This window comes from Bactrocera dorsalis, chromosome 4 (assembly GCF_023373825.1).
Source record: "Bactrocera dorsalis isolate Fly_Bdor chromosome 4, ASM2337382v1, whole genome shotgun sequence".
In the NCBI taxonomy this organism is placed as follows: Eukaryota; Metazoa; Arthropoda; class Insecta; order Diptera; family Tephritidae; genus Bactrocera; species Bactrocera dorsalis.
Window position 1 is genome coordinate 35618591 of NC_064306.1, and position 19404 is coordinate 35637994.

Sequence of the window (19404 nt, forward strand, 5' to 3'; positions counted from 1 at the left end):
CAAAACTGGAGTGCTTTTGTCCATTTGAACGGACCTTAAATCAGTTGAAAGTATTTCAAAAGCAAAACAAGAGGCCATGTTGTAGCCAAAATCCGACATATTGGGTTGTATCCAATAAAAATTAGAGACATAAGGGGTTACATGGGTTTACGTGTTTCAAAAAATCGAATCGATTTATTAAATTCTACAATACATCTCGAATATTATCCTAAATTTTCAAGTGGATCCGAGTAATAGTTTCGGAGATGCAACTTTGAGAACTTGTGCGCTCTAGATTAGCCGTCGTCTTCAAACGTGTTTTTTTCGAAACTGTGTTCTGAAAGTCGGTTGGCAAGAAAATTTCTGCCAAAAATCCAATTTTCAGTTTTTTTTCTTTCGTCCAAGTTCTAAGTTAAGGTTTTAACTAAAACACCTGTTATTTTACCTTAGATGATCCTATAAGGAGTTATCCTGCCAACGCGGGTTCATCTTTTTTCCGAAAGGTCACCGGAATATTTAATTTTAATTTTTTATATGAGAAATTTTTTTTTAAAGAAAAGCAGTTTTTTGCTTGAGGAAAACCCATGTATCCCTTTTAGAGAGTTATATTTGGGAAGGAGGCATGGTTTTGGTCCAAGTAGACCACTTATTTACTCGTATCCTAAATGTGAAAGTTTATGAGCTAGCACTTGGAACGAAAATACTATAAATGTTAGTTCGCTATGATTGGATTGGATTCCGTATTCCTCAAAAATTTAACTGGTTGCGTAGATAATGTTACTGCCATCTCTCGGCAGGAGAGAAGCTAAATATGAAAAGAGCGTAGCAGAATAGCCTTTAATGTAATTGTAATATATATATATTACAACGAATTGAATTACAGAGAAAAAATCGCGTATGCGGGAAATGTTTTACGGGTCTATTCTGATCAACTTCGCCTAAGCAGTCAGCGATTTCTGAGACGAAGTTTTTTTTTAGGGGTTTTAAGAATTTGTTCGTTAGTTTTTGATATATTTCAATGAAATTTAATAGAGAGGTGTATTTTGATATTCTATTAGTCAGAATCGGCAAGATCGGAAAAAATATATCTCATATCTCGCATACATGCGACTATTAGATTTTTAACCAGTTGTTTCGAAATATGTATAGAATCTACAGGGTTTGCCATCTAACGTTTTAAATTTGAATTATCGTTCCAGCATTTTATTGACTTTTTAAATTTAAAATTTTATATGGCCCACCCGTTATCTAATCTACCCACTCTAATATGATTATATTATTTGTCAAGAATTCTAAGTGTCACGTCTGTTATAATTCGTTCTGTACATTGGGTGAACCTCGAAATTCCAATGGAACTTACTTCGTTATTACACCTCGGGTCCTATATTTAAAATCGCCCACATTTATTGATGAATTTATAGTCATTTCTATAAAAGAAAAAGTCTGCAGTGGTTCCATATTTTTAAGGAGTAATATATTATTCTATGGTGATTCGATCTGGTAATTTGCTTTGAAGATCCAAACCCATGTCAAATTTGGAAAAATGGAAAGCTTTCCTACAAATGAGCAACTCCTTGAAGAGAAAAGAATTCGTAAAATTTTAGGTCGACATCTCAAACATTGAGGGACTGGTTCGCGTATATACAGACAGACAGACGGTCATGGCTAAATCAATGCTGACATATACCAGCATATATTTATACTCTATAGGGTCTTCGACGTTTCTCTTTGGTTGTAAAAACTCTCTAAAAACCGCTGAGTCATACAAATTGATGAAGAAAGGTTACCAAACAACCAAATGCCAGGTCGCCGGGAAGCTGGCAATCTTGTTGAACTGGAAAAATGGGTTTTCATCATGAACTATCGCCAAAGCTATCAGCATGAGATTATTTTCAAAAGTGAAAAGCAGTATGAAAAGAGTATTGTTATTACGATATCCCACATCAAAAAGTTTAGACAAGTATACGGGTTGCTTGCCCGTCCCAGAAATTGTCCTGAGTCTAATGAAACTTATTTGAAATTAATAATAATTTTCGAATATTTTGAAGGCAGAAATTTTCTAGTGAGAGAGATTTGTTTTCGGAAGGTATGATACACTATAACATACAATTTAAACAAACTAAGTATTTCTTGGTTGGAAGAAGACCTGCTAGAAGACCTTTGAATTTTTTCCTGATATCGAATAGCTGTTTGTTGCATACTCTGTTCGTCGAGCAAAAGCGATATAAGCACCGCAAAAAGAGCAAGTTTTTCTAGTCCAATTACCTGCTTCGCGAAGGATTCATACATAAATCATAGTTATAACCAAAATTTTAAGCATAAAACATTTTTAAAGACTTTAAATCGGTTTATTGTTTTTGTATAATAGTTATATATATTGCATATATATTTTATATATTATATATTGAAACTTAATAATTTCAAAAGCTTCAAAACTTTTCCTAATTACAATTTAAATACGTTTCTCAGCTAGTTTTTACATTTCTCTGCCTTCGCGCCAACTTTCAGCTTACCACAACGCGTCTGTTGCGTGACACCCCAATCTGTAGAAGAAGCAGTTAGAACAATTCATGAAAACTTATAATTTTTTGTTTTAGATTTGTACTTACTGTTACGTGGCTTCGCTTGACAATTGAGTGTCCGCAAAGCGCATCTATTAGCCACCCGACGACAGAGCTTCTTATTTCGACTGCGCACGCATAGAGATGGACCGGCGGCAGTACATTTTGATAATTTAGAACATTTTTTGCGCAGTAAGGCCCGTTTTACCATTCTTGGTTTCCTAGTTACGGTTATAGTTACAGTCCAAGTAGGCGGTCGTTTAGTGGGTGGTGTTGGTGTGGGCTTTTTGGTGGGTGGTGTTGGTCTTTTGGTTGGTGGTGTTGGCCTTAACGTTATTGGTGCTGGTCTTCTCGTTGGTGGTGTAGGTCTTCTCGTTGGCGGTGTAGGTCTTCTCGTTGGCGGTGTTGGTCTTCTGGTTGGGGGTCGCCATGTTGGTATATTTGGCCTCCATGATGGTATATTTGGCCTCCATGTTGGTATGCTTGGTCTTGGTAGTCTCTGTTTTTGGAACTTTAAACCTACTGGCAGCACACTTACTGGTAGCACACTTACTGGCAGCACACTAACTGGCAGCACACTTACTGGCAGCACCCTAACAGGCACATTGGGCTGAGCATTAGTTATCATAAATATGGCCACTAACAGTGTAGCGCCAAAAACTAGAATACAAAAGTTGGACTGAGAAAGGATTTTAGAAAATGGAAAACGAGGAACTTACGGAGCGTAAATAAACTTCTGGACATAATGCTGGAAATATCGCGACTGGGAAGTTGAGGCTCAAGTGATGTCTGGCCGTATGTTCGGCGGTAGTTTTATACTTCGACTTTCTCTTAAAATCTTTACGGAAGAAGACCGTTGAAGTGTCTTCCATTATACAAATTTTCTTTACTCTGGCTAAACAGCCATTGTTTGTGTAATAAATATTGATTTTATATTAAGAATTGTTTGTTTTAATATTATTTTGCAATGAGACTACCGATATACCGGTCCACATACAATAGCAATAACAACTGTGGTAATAATAAAATTAAGATTTGTACGGCGCCTGCTTTCTTAAAGACGCTTTGTTGCGGTTTCTTTTTATAATCAAGAAGTAAATAATTTAATTATTTATTAAGCATGTTTTCAGGTTTCAATGGTAAATATTTTAAAGACATAATACGCAGAATTCTGCAAGCTCAAAATATATTAAAGATTCAACTTTTTAAATAACACAAATCTTTCGTGTCATTTTTTTTCATTCTTCGTAGTAAAACTACTAATTTTAGGTATATCTAATTAGTATATTTCTTCTAAATAATGATGTGTCATTGTAAAAAAAGAACAATCATGCTTTATTCTAAATTATGGTTCGAAACTCTGCTTAGGTTTTTGCGCTGACCGCTAGCATTGTCCTGAACCAGCTAGTCTTGTTCCACTTGACCCGGGCTGGCTAGCTGCCCGGGTCGGCGGCCGTGATCCTTGCCTGGCTGGCCTTGGTTGAGGCGCATTACCCTGCCTTACCGGTCGCAAATGGCCCAAGAAAGATTGTGATTGTTCATTAACAGAGAAATATTTCAAATGAGCACAATGTGTTTGAGTCAATAATGACAAAAAAATAAAGGCGCACAACATAACTAGAAAAGTTGAACTTAGTTAAAAAATTTACAGAAAATTGTTTCATACTTACTAAGGCGCAAAGTGTGTTTAGAAGACATGGTGTTAAGTCCTTGAAATGTTTTTGAATGGAGATGGATTTCTATACTAAGGCAGGTTATCGAATAAAATTATATATATTTTATTGCTGCTATTTATAGTTACAAAAATGTGAGAAAAGTAGTATAAAAGTGTGCGAAGCCTCAGAAAATACAATTTTTATCGCATTCAGTTAGCAGACATTCCGAAACGTGCGACCTAGTATTTGCTAAAGAAAGAATTATGAAAAAGCATTTATTACGATTATAATTTTGAAACCCAGTTTACTTTTTTAAAAGATTTTTTATACCAACAACAGGGTATACTAAATTGGCATGAAGTTTGGAACACCCAGATGGAAACGTCAGGGACCCTAATCCCTCCGTTTTTGAGATATCGGTCTGAAATTTTGTATATGTCCGTTTCTACCCAAGAAGCTTTTTATTTGTCGGAACAGCCATTATTGGACAACTATAGCATATAGCTGCCATACAAACTCAACTTTCCGAATCAAGTTCTTGTATCGAAATATCTTTTATATTGGTATATGGGAAAATATTTTCATAAATTTATGGCGGATTTGGGTCGTAAAATTTGCTGAAATAAATGGTCGTATCTCCGCATAAATTGTTAAAATCGGACCACTATAACATATAGCTGTTATATAAACCGAACGATCGGAATCAAGTTTTTGTATGGAAACTTTTTGGATTGACGAGAGGTCTTCACAAAACTTACCAATTATTATTGTCTAAAGCAAATGTGCAATCTTCAAAGAAATTGTGCAGATCAGATCATTATAAAATATAGATATTTTATAAATTTACCGATCGAAATAAATTGCTTAAATGGAAACTTTTCCATTGGGAGAGATATCTTTACGAGATTTGCAGGCTTTTTTTGTTCAGATCGGACTGCTTTGGGGCATATTTGACATCAAACTAAATGATCGAAATCAATTTTTTCTATCATAACTTTGTTATTCAATGCTACATCTTCACGCAATGCTGTTAGGAATATTGTCCAAAGGAACGCTATAATCTCCGAACAAATTCATCAGATAGCATATAGAAGGTGAACTATCAAAATCAAGCTCTTGCATGGAAACTTTTTTTTTTTAATTGTGAAGGGTATTATAGCTACGGTGCAACCAAAGTAAACGTTTTTTCTTGTTTCTTATAATAATTGTATAACCATCTATCAGCCGCATTCGAAAATAAGCTGAATATTAAGAATCTTCTTTTTTTTGCATTGAACATTCTTCTTTTCTGTTGAAAGTTTTCTCCCTTTCCTATAATGTCAAGATTTTACTTACAGGTAAAAGATGATTCCGCGGTGGTCATGAAATCGTTCTTTGTTTGAAAGAGTCGAATTTCCTTAAACTCTAATAGAGAGCCATATAATATTCTGAGCTTGCAAAGTTTTTTGCTTAAGGGCAATACTCAGTAAAAAAAGTCTGTCAAATATAGAGGCAGTTTCTCATCATTAAGGACCGTTTTCACTGTGTCTGGTTAGCGGCTACATGCCAGTTAAGTTCTCCTTATTTTCAACGAAGACTCTTTCTTTCTCTAAAGAACCTTTTTTACCCAAAAATTAACTGAGAGATGCCTGCTAAGTCAGTTATTGGTTTCTTTAACCATAGCTTTAATAAACTGTTCTTTTAAATAGGAAAATCCAGTTTACTATGTGGTTTATAGTTGTAATACTTAAAAGTGAACAACTTGCCATTGACTAAATATTGTGTAGATGATAACTAATTTAACCGATCCAGTATGTATTGAGAAGAAACAAGATAATTGTTCAAAGGCACGTGACGTTGATATCAAATTATTTATCGATGACACATGATAAAGTCAGCGGATATTTCCTGCAAATATATTATTTTACATTATATATGTATATAATATTAGGTTGTCCGCTCCGCTTCCCCTTTTTTGCTCTTCATTCAATGCTTTATAAAAAAGTATTACAGTGATCGGATTTAGTTCAAATATGCGTTGTTTCGTTCGATAATCTGTTTCCATTTAAACGGCAACTTCATAATACCCCCCTCGTAGAGGTCCCCCCTCCTTATTTGCGAAGAACTCGGACAGCCACTTTTCACAAGCCTTTTTTGAGTTCAACTTTACACAAACAAGGGCGTTCGCCGTGGACAGGAACAGGTGGTAATCACTCGGCGCTATTTCCGGGCTATATGGTGGATGTGATAAAACCTCCCATCCTAGCAGCTTCTGACAAGTCATCAAAGTCATCAACGAGGTGTGTGGTCTGGCGTTGTCCTGATGTAACTCTACACCTTTTCTGTTGGACAATACAGCACGCTTCTGGCCGATCACCTGCTTCAAGGGGTCCAGTTGTTCACAGTAGATGGTAGAATTAAGCGTCTGGCCATATGGAAGCAGCTCATAGTGGATTATTCCCATCCAATTCCACCAAACACACAGAAAAACCTTCTTGGCCGTCAACCCCAGCTTGGCCACTGTTTAGGACGATTCACCGGCCTTCGACCATGACCGTTTTTGCTTGATATTGTCGAATGTGATCCATTTTCCGTGGCCAGTCACCATCCGTTTCAAAAATGGGTCGGATTCGTTCCGTTTCAGCAGCATATCGCAGGCGTTTTTGCGTCAAATCATGCGGTATCCAAACAGCAAGCTTTTTTGTGTATCGAGCCTTCTGCAGATGGTTTAAAATGGTTTGGGGACTAACTCCCATCTTCTGGGCGATGTGACGAGATGCCACATACCAGTCTAACACGATGTTTTCCATGATTTGATCGGTATTCGTCGTCACAGATCTTCCTCCGGGTGGATTATCCACGGTGTCGTTTTCCCCCGCTCTGAATCGTCGAAACCATTCCTCCGTTTGGAACGTTTCGATAGCGGACTTGCCTTTAACGAAGGAAAACTTTAAAAATAGCATGAATTTCGGCGTTAGTGAACTCCATCTTTACACGTCTATAACTGTTGAACGCAATATCCTGTGCTCTGTAGCGCTTTATACATAGCCGCGAAATTCAAAAGAAAAAAAGCGAAAGGGAGACATTTGACAACCTAATAACTATATGTATTGATTCATTGAATAAAATTCATACATATGTAACTGTGTAATCGATCTTCACTGTACACTGTCTGATTTTTTTTAATTTTGCCTTTTGAACCGCATTCGTAAAATTGTAGCCATTATTTATTTGGAACTACGGTACAGAATATGTTACTTTATTCCTCGATTTTATACGGGTCACACCATCCACGCTTTTATTACTCTGCGCAGAAGAGCGTATGATGAAATGTTAAACAAAGTTGTATTACTTTTTTTGCAACCCTGTTATTTTGTTGTTAGAAAAACGTTTGGGCCACTTCGATTATCGCTTGGATGGTTACAGGTTAATATATCGGTTAAGATACCAAAAATTCAAAAATATTGAAAAGTATATTCTAAGGAACGATCACTTCCACAATCTCGCTGGCCAATGTGGATGGTCTGCATCTATAAATTTCTGGCTTAGAAAATTGACTCATCTAGCACTGTTTACTTGTACAATAACAAAGAACACACCATGAAAAATGTGAAATAATTCAGATAGCCTAAAGTATTTACTGTACCTTCCCAAAAAATGGTCTGAAAAGTTTGAATGGGATAGGTTATAATATTATAGAGATGAATTCGTCAAAAATTTTCCGATATCATACGCAGAACAAATGCGTAAAATCCGATGAGAGCTACAAGTACTGCCCATATAAAAATTTTCCGTCTGGTTCTTTCACTTTACAGTGTAAAAATCAAACGTCAATGTAGTCCTTAGAATAAAACTTTGCACGGTAACCTTGGTATTTTACTTAACGCCCAGACTTCTCGTAATGAGACCTAATTGCTCAAGGATCCAAACCTCAAATATGCGAATCCCAGAGTATATGGCGGTTTTTTTATCGAACGTATCGGTTAATCTAAGAGTTCTGCTATTGGAATTCGGGAAGAAAATTTTTGTGCCCTTGTGTCAAAAATGAGTGAAATCTCCAATATTACTATTACAGATTATATTGAGGTGGACAATGAGATTTGCTCGGAAGGATTTATAACAGAACCGAATATATCCGAGCCAATAAATATGATAACATTCCTCCGCAGTTTAAAAAAAAAATTACAATCTCTTTTTACTGAATCAAACAAGCAAAAAATATATGTTCAGCCAAAAATTACAGGATAAATGGTTTATATAAGGAAAAACTTTCTGCGAACTGCGAAAACTGTGTATAAATCTATATTGTACAGCTTTTTGAAAAATTTATGTTTTAATGAAAATTTCTATAACTCGAATTAATTTTGTGGATTATGACGATTCAAATTAGGCTAGTTCAACTGTATAAGAAATATTATTTCTATGAGACCACCATATTTTATTTCAAAATACCCATATTGTTTTTAAGCCACAATATTTGCGCACCCAGAAGACAATAATAACCTGCCGGTTATTAATTTTGCCTATTCGCTCTTTTATTTGCGCACGTATTGTACTCACTTGCCGGCCGTGGCGTATACGTAACCTAATTTTTCGTCGATTCAAATGTACGCTCGAAAAAAACAAACGCCACAAACAATTCGGCTGAGGAAATGAACTGGAAATTCGCGTAATTGGACTTGATTTACAGCTACTGCGTGGCACACTTTTGCCTTTGCGAGTTTTAATGCTGTGTCGACATGTGTTCGGAATTGGGTTAGCAGCAGTGCGTTTGCGGCAGTCCACATTCTAACTGTGCACATTTGACTTTTATTATGTTTATGCTACACTTTACCGCGTTGTACCCTTTATTGTTTTGGCTTTTTTCTTTTGCACGCTTCTACGTAATGGCAAAAGTGTAAATTATTTTATTGAGCGCCGTTATTTCTACACCTACGCCTGCATAATTTTGTCTCTCCACACAAACACACACACACTCCTGTGTAAATGTGTGCGTGTGTAAATTTAAGATTTCAAAGAGGCTCCCTTCTAAATCCCTCCCGCCGGTGTAGACTTTGTTGTTGCAAAACATTCAATTCTACGCGCATCGTGCTCTCCTTCAGCGGCATGCCTACGTATTGCCGCCAATAAAAGCAACAACAACGCGGCCATCAAAACAGATTTCGTGGTTTCTGTGTATATTTGAAAGTTAATGACGTAGAAAACAATATTTCTAAGGCTGTTTAGTGGCATATTTGCGCTGTCTACTTTCTGCTATTGCTCACGGCTCCCCCTCTTAGACCCTACGTTGCCTCATTTGAATGGCTAATTAAGTTGCGCTTTGGTGCTTTGCACGCTTTTTTATGATCTAAATGGTATTTGGCGATTTGGTGCTTGTTGTTTAGTACGTTAAGTGTTTGGAGTAGAGATTTTTTGTGCAGAAGTTGTTTTAAAAATTTTAAAGGGAGAATAAAATATTCTTATTTTAATTGTGGAATTGTTAAGTATAGTATATAAGGTGTGTTTCAAAGTAAATAGGACTTTAAAAAAACGGAACAAATGGTTTTTTCGGCAAAATCAAATTATCATGTCTGCTTCAAACCGTGCACACACCTTTCGTAAGTCCAATTAATAGATCAAAATGCGCTAAATCGATGTTTTGGAGATGTTCAATTCCACGGCTGATTTTTGATGAATTCACGCACAGTTTCGATGGAATTTCCGGTAGTCACGGATTTGATTGGCCCACATGTTGATCGTCATTTATGTACTCACGACCACTTTGAAAACGTTGAAATCACTCGTGCACTCAGCTACGGGTTAGGCAATCATCGCTACAAACTTGTTTCATCAATTGAAACGTTTCGATAAAAGTTTTACCAATTTTAAAATAATATCTAATGTCGGCTCTTTGTTCGAAGCTCATTTTTGCACCGATAACACAAACATACTGATACTTGCAAAGAAATAACTTCACTTGCAATCAATGAAATGTCATGTCACTGTTTCAACCTGTCAGATTCTGATAAAGGATTAGTGATTACATCCTTTGCCTTGTTCTCACTCAATAACTGAAGCCATTGGACCACCATAAACCACAAACGTCATGAATTTGGTGATGTTTTCTTGGAACAACTCGAAAACGAAACCGATTTTTTTTAAAGAAAATCATCTTCTCCGCTGAAGTTCGCTTTTATTTAAGTGGTGGAGATATACGACTACAACGAGATCTATTGACAAAATATGAAAAGACTTTTTCGACTACCCAATAACACTTTACGAATATTTCTCGGTAGGTGTATGGTTGAATATCTGGAAAGTTTTTGAGAACTCTTCAGTTTAGAACAAATTTTGGAAATTATCTCCTCCTTTTAATCAAAAGTAGGCAATATATCACAATTTTTAATGCTTTAAGAAAATTTAGTGGAAAGTCTTTAAATTATACATCCATATGTAGGCAATTTAAATTAGAAAAAAATTTGCAAAGTTATGCCAACTTAAGAAAAATTCCTAAAAAAGGTTTAGAATGTTTTATATTCAAGAATATTTTGGAAAAAATATATCATATAAAGACAAGAGTTTGCTTTTATGTTTTTAAAATTTCTTCGAGTAAGTGACCACCGCGGCTGGCTTAAAAATTTTTGCCAAAAGGCCGAATTTTCGAAGACCTTTCGCAGCAATAGAAGCAGTACGTCAGCAAAAAGGCATCAAACATTATTTTTCAAAGCATTAATCGTCTCTTCCCTACAAAGAATAGTTTAACTGTGTGTATAATTTGGAGGCCACGCCACAGGTGCACAACGCGAGGTAATGCGCCAAAGGTACAGCTACGAAAAAGTCATAAATCATTTCTCTATAGTATACCCCACTGACCGTAACATTATGGTCGGCTTCATTTTTGAATAAATGTGAACCAATGATTCCCTCTGACCAAGGAGAGTAAGTAATTTTTTGAAAACGTAATGGTGCCTCAACAATGGCTTGTTGATTGTCCTAACTCTTGAAGCGAAATTTTCTTAATTAAAGTGCCCATTCGTCCAAAAGTAAACTTCCATGCTCAACAAAATGTTCTTGTGAAAATTGGGATCGGTGTTCATCTCGTTTTGGATCCAATTTTACACGATTTATAAGCGTTGTAGCGGACTAGATCTATTATGAAATACAAAGCAATCTATAAGCAAAGTAACAGCTGTCAGAAAGACCAACTCCGAAAAAAAGTATTGACTCGTTGACCCATTAAATGTAAATCATTCTGGTTAATACGAGTAAGATATAAAAACTTTAATATATACAGATTCAGTAATAAGTTCAAGCAAACTAAGATTCCAAGGTCTACAAGAGTTAAATAAGATTCAAACATATCACAATGTAATCCTTTAACTTTCAGTCAATAAACAGACAATTCTACTAAAGAAGAAACATTATGAGACACGACCTTCCCGTCTAAATTATACAATGGATTAAATATTCACCTTAAGAATATTATTTACGAAATTTCAATTTGGCAAATCCTTGTAAACGTGCCTGCCACAAAAACGTACTGCCACAACGCACGTATGCATACACGTGTGTGTATGTATGCGAGCATAATACCGCTAGATGTAGTGGAGGACTGTTGCAAGCCCGTTTGGCACGTACATTTCGCATGAAACCAACACAAAATGCATGAATGCGTAATTTCGGGCGAATATTTGCTGACACGTATTTAACAGCAGTCGAAGAAAATAACATACAGTTAGGCGGCCGTCAGACATAGCGGCAGACAGGTAGACAAATTGCACGAAACTGACAGACGCACTCATGCGTTATGCGGACGACAGCTGAGCAAAGCAGCCAAACAGCCACACAGCCGAAGAGTAAAGTGGCAAGGCGGCGTTGCTGATGAAGAAGTGTGTGAAGTGTGCGAAGAGCTAAGCAAAGATGAGTGCAACCAAAGCAAGAAAGCAATTCAAACGTAAGGCGATCGGATCGGGCGGTTTGCTCTAATCCAGTTGTGAGCGCTACTTCTCAGCTGAGTCTGTGTACCAACACGTTTGCCAATTCTTCGCATGCAAAAGCTAGCACAATTGTTGGCATAACTGTCAGTGAGTGCAAGAAAAATGCGCAAACACCCACACACACACACACACACACTTGCAATTACAAATTTGCTGAAGTTTACATATCATCAACATATCGCCGGCGTGTGGCGTGTGTTGGTGCGCCTGAAATATGCTGCATAACTAAATTTACTACCTGCTTCGTTGCAATCAACGGCTGACAGACAATGCTTAGTCTAAACATGTTGCACTGTGGCGCAAAATAGGAATTTTTCTTTTGAAAAAGTTACGAAAATTTCCAAAATCGGTTAAGGAGTGTAGATTTTTGAAGGAAAGGATTTGCTGTAAAAATCAACTGGATTTAATTTCAGTGGCGCCATCTACCATATGTGTCAGGCTGGGGACTATTCAATTAACCTGTTATAGTAAGATCTGGCTTGATAAATATTATTCCGAAAATAATTTTAAGTAATATCTGTTGTCATTAGGGATATAGAACTGAAAGAGCTGCACGCTGGACAACTGCTTGGCAGAGAATTAGATCAGTATACCCGCGGAATATGCTGTCGTGCCATGTGATGTGTGCTCCATAATTGCCTTTTGATGGAAGGTAGGAGTTCTCCTTCTTCGTGCTCATTTAGCGCTGGAAGCGACATTTTGATACACTATAAGAACTTATATCTTGATATCAAGTTCCTTTGTTGTGTTCAAAACATGTAGTGACTTCAATTAAGGTACTTATCTGCGTTGTACTTTTTGTAGATAGATATTCAAGATTTGGTACCAGATGATTTCCAAAAGTTCGATGTCTGATTCGCTTTCAGAGCTAAGCGCATTCAAAGAAAGTGTAGAACCGTTTCTTTGCTCCCTTCTCGTTTACAGCTAAGATAAGTGCTATGACATACCCGTTTTTAGTACATGCCGCCCCGCTATGGTAGCTATAAGTCAGTATATATTTTTCCTATATAGGTAATAAGTATTTAGGTTTTTTCTTATCATAATTTAGCCGTATCTGTTTTACCATACGTATTTTGTTGCAGATTTCCATCTATTTTGTGGTATTTTTTTCAATCTGTGTATTAATTGTTCCTAGCGGATATGGTATTGTCTCTGCCTCAGATTCATCTAGGGAACTTCTTGACTAAGCCAACTCGTCTTCGTTGAGTTGACCTGCCAGTGAGCTTAAAGCCTTTCTCGCTTTGTTTATTAAACTGGAGTAAATGGTTGCTTTCTGTATCCCCCGTAGTTGTTCAGTAGAACTCCAAAGGTTTTCTCCACTCATAGTACTTCTGTTTGGAAGATGCTAGCTAAGTCTGGTAGATGGAAAGATAGAGAGATATCGGAGTACAGTACATCACAGTAAATTTTGAATCCATCGAAGATAGTTCTCTCCTCTCTTACTAAACCTCTTCTCCACTCACGTGTAAAGGGTATTCTCACCCGTAAGTCACTATTGAACTTGGGAGGATATAACCTGATTTATGTAGATTAGTTCTGTGCTAGTTCAGAGTCTCGCTATATACCACACATATGTATGTAACTCTGCCTGTTCCAACAACCATTGTTTGATTTTCTACAACAACACTTTTTAATATCTGCCTAAAGATTTTCTAAAGAATTGGGGTCAAGCGGCTTAGAAGGCCACTAGTTGACCTCAACTCTCTTGAGTCGAAATCATTTCTTCGCAGATGTAGTTGCATGTTTCGTGTCGTTATCTTGCTGCAACTACAAATTTGAAGAAATATTCCACGCAAGGTATGGCAGCATGACATATTCTAATAGTCCCATGTACACGTGCTGATTAATGGTTTCGTTCATCAGGTGGATTGGTTCAATGCCATTGTGCCGGAATTTTCTCCACACCAAAACTATATGTTCGATTTTAAAATTCAGATCTAATTAAAAAGTCTTTGACAATTTTTTGCTTTTACAGGATACAAGGTATAGTTATACAAGATGTGTTCCAAAGTTAACAGGACTTTTTGAATCTGGCGTCCTTTGGTGGCGCCATCTATGTGTCGACTGGTGCGTTAGAATCGGCTATCTTTATCGATTGTCCAGAGAGAATTTCATGACATTTTATTGATTGGAAGTGAAGTTATTGCGTTTCAAGTGTCAGTATGTTTATGTTATCGGTGCAAAAATGAGCTTCGAACAAAGATCCAACATTAAATTTTGTTTTAAAATTGGTAAAACTTTTACCGAAACGTTTTAATCGATGATTTTCAGAGTGGTCGTGAGGACATAAATGACGATCAATATGTGGGCCAATAAAAATCCGTGATCACCGGAAAGGCCACCGAAACTGTGTGTGAATTCATTAAAAATCAGCCGAAATCATTATTAAAATTCATTGAAATGGAATTGAACATCTCCAAAATATTGACTTATTGCATTTTGACCGAACATTTTGGCTTACGAAAGGTGTGTGCACGGTTTGTTCCGCACAAATTTACTGACGATCAAAAATTGCTCAGAATCCAACCGATTGTGACCGATTATTTGACCAAAAATCACATTTTAACCATTGCACGGTGCGACTTCTTCCTTTACGGAAAAATGCATTTTCGCATGAAAGGAAAGCGTTATGCAGACGTAGAGGCCGGCCAACAAGCTAAAACACCCGTTCGACACGCTTTTGGACCGTGCAAAAAGCTGTATTGGAGCAGAAGGAGACTATTTTGAAAAAAAATAAATTGATTTTGCCGAAAAATCTCTTTGTTTTTTTTTTTAAGTCTGTTTATTTTGGAACTCACCTTGTATTTATTAATTAATATATTCAAAGAACAGTAAGATTTTTAATAGCAGACCACAATATTTGGTCAACATGATCGTCCAGCTGAGTCGGTAACCATAGATCCACCATGTACCACATTTACTTAAGTGATACCCCATGCAGTGCTCACTGCTATTTCAAATATTGTGGAGCAGAATTTGGACGAAGAACTTAATGAGTCCATCAATGGCACTCAACGATTGGAGCTGTGTCCAGACATTTTGCGAAAGACTTCGCCGACGTTCGCATTTGGTTTAATGAGTTCGTTAATGAACACAACTTTAGCATTTTGAGTGTTGATACAGCCTCAAATCGTCACTGCGTGGTGTACTCTATGGGCATAGGTAATCATTGGTCAATATTTCTTTAAAAATGAAGCCAGCCATGATGTTACAGTCCATAGTGACCCCATAGAGCCTTGATTAATGACTTTTTCGTGCCTGAATTAGACGATGCTGATTTGGACGAACATTGGTTTCAACAACCTGGCTCTATACAGACAACGAAACAATCAACTATTGAAGAAAATATTTGGCGAGCCAATAACCTGACGTCGTGGACTGCTGTTTCAGGGATGATGTAAAATCGCTTATCTACACAGATACGCTCAAAACGATTGACGCGTTGAAAGATATTATTCGGTGCGTAATTGCTGATACGTGACCCTAATTGTTACAAAGAGGATGCGAAGATTAGACCTCTCGGCTGGAATTTATTCAAGTCAGCTAGTAATCATTTTTAAAACATATTGGCAACTCTTATCTTTATAATAAGGTTAATTTTTTGGCCATATCTTTATATCTTTAAATTATATGCCTTTTGATTCTTCATGAAAACCACCCTTAGCAATAACTTAATGAGACTGAGTAAGGATACGGCCCTTGACTTATAATAATTTTATGTCGAAGTTGAACGTTGACTTTGCATTGTACTACATTTTTTCGAAAATATTAATTAATATACTCAAAAAGAGATTTGCGATTTTCCAAGGTCTTTCAAAAATCTTAGTGTTTTTGTTTTTTTTTTCAAGGATTAATTATGTAGTACATATATATATAAGTATTTAAGATTTTGATAGATGTGAATTTCGCTATATAAAAAAACTCAATTTCAACCATCTAGTAACACTGTGCATAAACACACATATCCCGATTGCTTTGCCGGCTAACCGCTTGGCTACAGACACCGCACTTTGCCAAGTTCGTTAATGTTTTGCTTAAGTAGTTGTTGCTGTTTTTGTTTTCTTACGCTTGCCACTTATGCGCACAGATAATACGCATATAGATATGAGAGTGTATGTGTGTATGGTTGGTAACATACCTGTGTTAATTTTCCATTAACAATGCTCAACGACTCCAATGTTGCACGTACATGCCGCAAACTGTTATCCTTTAGCGTCTCCAAGTGTGAGTGTGAAAATTGCAAATGCCTTATATTGACACCTGGTTGAAAGACATCCTGCGAGAGCGACGTGACCGAACGATCGAAATCATAAATGGATAATGAATGTATCGGCGATGAGATGCGTTCCAATGTGCTGCGCAGCGACATGGCCGTCGTGCCGGGACACTCGAGAAATAAGCCTGCGAATTACAAAAACAAGAAATGAAACAATGTTGTAGCGATGGATAAGCAAGTGAGTGGGTGTGCGTGTGTGAAAAAGTTGTTAATATGTGTTAACATATGGATTAGCACCGTTATAAGCATTCTCGTACGCATATGAGGACCTGCCAAGTGCCACTAGAACACGTTCTCACCTACAGATGTGGCATTAGAGTAGTCAATTTGTAAGTGTTGTGCTGTTGCAAAACGTGCTTGAGGAAACGGCACTTCAATTCTATTTCTTTTCTATTACAGAAACAGCTTGGTTGTGTGTTTTTGTTGTTATGTTTGGATATTATTCGAAATACTTTGGATGCTCATTTAGAAGTGTTCAATCGCACCTGTCCGTTATTTGTTGCCTGGACGTATCAGTGTTTCCTAATTTGTTGAAATAAAAGTTAGTCTGAGTTTTCTACTTTCGAAATACCATCGAAATTAGGGTCGAGAATGCAAACAAATAATTTAATATTTATTTGATCGGTATTACATGTTTAAACTAACGATTTTGGTATACCATAATCTTAAAGCTTGAAGCCAGCACCTAGTTATTTAGAAAGTGCGCGGCTGTGCCAACTCCTGGCGACTTTTTCTGTGCTCTTATACCTGTTAGTGATTGAACTGCCATCGTATGAACGTTTTTAATTCCAGGCGAAGGCAGATAATGCTTTCAGATATTTGTAATATTTTTTAAGCAAAACGCTCTGATAAAGAAAATGTTAGACTTACCATTCATTGACTTGGAATGCAACCCCTTTCAGCGAATTTTGAGAATCACTAAGATAGCAGATCGTCTACTCAATGCTAGTTAAAGAATATTCTTTATTTCTTTCAACGCAATGTATATTATTGCGTCTATAAATATTCCAAGAGATGACCTCGCCTACTTACTATTCCATTTTTCCACAATTTCAAACAAGCATTGCGGAGCTACTGATCTTGTGCCTCTCTTTCAATATATCTACATATGCCATCCATTTGAAGTATAAACAACACAGTATCGTTTTTTACTTACATTTGTCGAACTTTGTGAAAGAGTACTTTTGCAGAGAGTTCTTCTTCAATACTTTAATGTGAGTAAAACCACAATCGAAAGTCACCGTATTTTGGAGAGTTTATGGTGAATATACTCTAGCTGAGCGAACGTTCCCAAAGTGGTTTGGACACTTTCGAAGTAGGGATTTTGATTTCGAAAATGAAAAACGTCCTGTGAGGTCCAAAAAGATTGAAGAGGAACTGAAAGCATTACTCGATGAAGATTGTTGACAAGTGCAAGAAGAGCTTGCAGAATATGTGGAAGTCATTCAGGCAGCCATTTCAAAGCATTTAAAGACAATACATCGAAAAGCAAGGAATTCGGGTGTCATATGAATAGGAACCAAAAGACATTGACCGACGATTTTACATTTCAAAAATGCTGCAATGATGCTACAAAAGGAAGTCGGATTTTGCATCAAACTATGGCTGATGATGACAAAGTATCCATTACGGCGACCATAAGCTAATATATGAGACTTGACCAGCCAGTCAAATCAATGGCAGTGCTGAATATCCAATATGTCAAGGCTCTGTTTTATATTTGGTGGAATTCGCTTTTAAAACTGGTAAAACCATTAAAGGGGAACTTACCGATAACAATTCAACAAATTTAAGCAAGCGGTTACCGAAAAACGCCCGCAATTTCCGACTAGACCCGAGGCAATAATTAACCATCATCACAACGCTCGTCCTAATGTTCGAAATTATTTAAAATATTTGAAAAACAGCGCGTGAGAAGTTTTGCCTCACCCATTTAATAGCCTAGACCTTGCCCCTTCTGACTACCATTTCTGGAGTAATATTCACATCGGAAAAAGGATATCAAACAAGAAAAAACGTTAACTTCGGCTGCCCGAAGCTAATATACCCTTCACAGGTGCATTTAGTAACTATGTGTTCAGTTTGAATGGAAGCTATATACTATATTAATCCGATCTGAACAATTTTTTCGGATATGATATTATTTCTATGAACAATAACGCATACCAAATTTCGTAAAGATATATCGTCAAATGTGAAAGTTTTCCATACAAGAACTTGATACCGATCATTCGGTTAGTATAGCAGCTGTTAGAGTGGTCCGATATCGGCAGTTCCGACAAATGAGCAGCTTCTTCAAGAGAAAATGACGCTTGCAAAATTTCAAAACGATATTTTAAAAACTGAGAGACTAGACAGACAAATGGACATGGCTAAATCGACTCAGTTCAACATACTGATCGTTTATACATTTACTTTATAGGGTCCCCGACGCTTTCTTCTGGGTGCTACAAACTTCGTGTTTAACTTAATATACCCTGTTTAGGGTATAAAAATGGTTTGATTCATTATAGGCCGCTTAGCTTGCCCAATGCTTTTAAAATGGATTTCACAGCCTATCAAAAAGACAGAAAAATGCTTTTGCTTCAGTTATTTTCCAGCTTTGTATTGATATTTTGAAAAAAAAAAACAAGTAATAATATACATAGTTATAATATTATGGGTGTAAGGCTACAGCGAAATTACAGGAAATTGCAAAACTGATGGACTAGCAAAGGGAGGCATCCCAGAACCGCTATCAGTGGAATGTTAGCGGGTCGGTGCTCCTGCATTCTCTTGGTCTACGTGGGAGCTTGGCTAGCGCTGAGCCCCTCCCCCTCCCCCCAAGATCGATCACAGGATATCAAGTGACCTCACAGTAAGCGTAGCCTCTCCTTAGTTGTGGAGCTCTTAACAGCATGGGAATCTTAAAACACGCCATCTGCAGAAGCTGTATGGAAGAAGATGAGGTGGAAACATCTGAACACTTCCTTCTTGAC

General features: G+C 36.9%; 1 protein-coding gene across 2 annotated transcripts in view; it reads right to left on the reverse strand.

The window, feature by feature from the left end:
* The window catches only part of LOC105227268 (uncharacterized), a 545529-nt gene that overhangs the window by 35172 nt on the left and 490953 nt on the right, over positions 1–19404 (reverse strand). For both annotated transcript variants that reach the window (XM_049456310.1, XM_049456309.1), the window contains one exon: positions 16289–16551. In XM_049456310.1, the coding sequence (XP_049312267.1) occupies positions 16289–16551 (263 nt within the window). The remainder of the gene's footprint in view (positions 1–16288; positions 16552–19404) is intronic.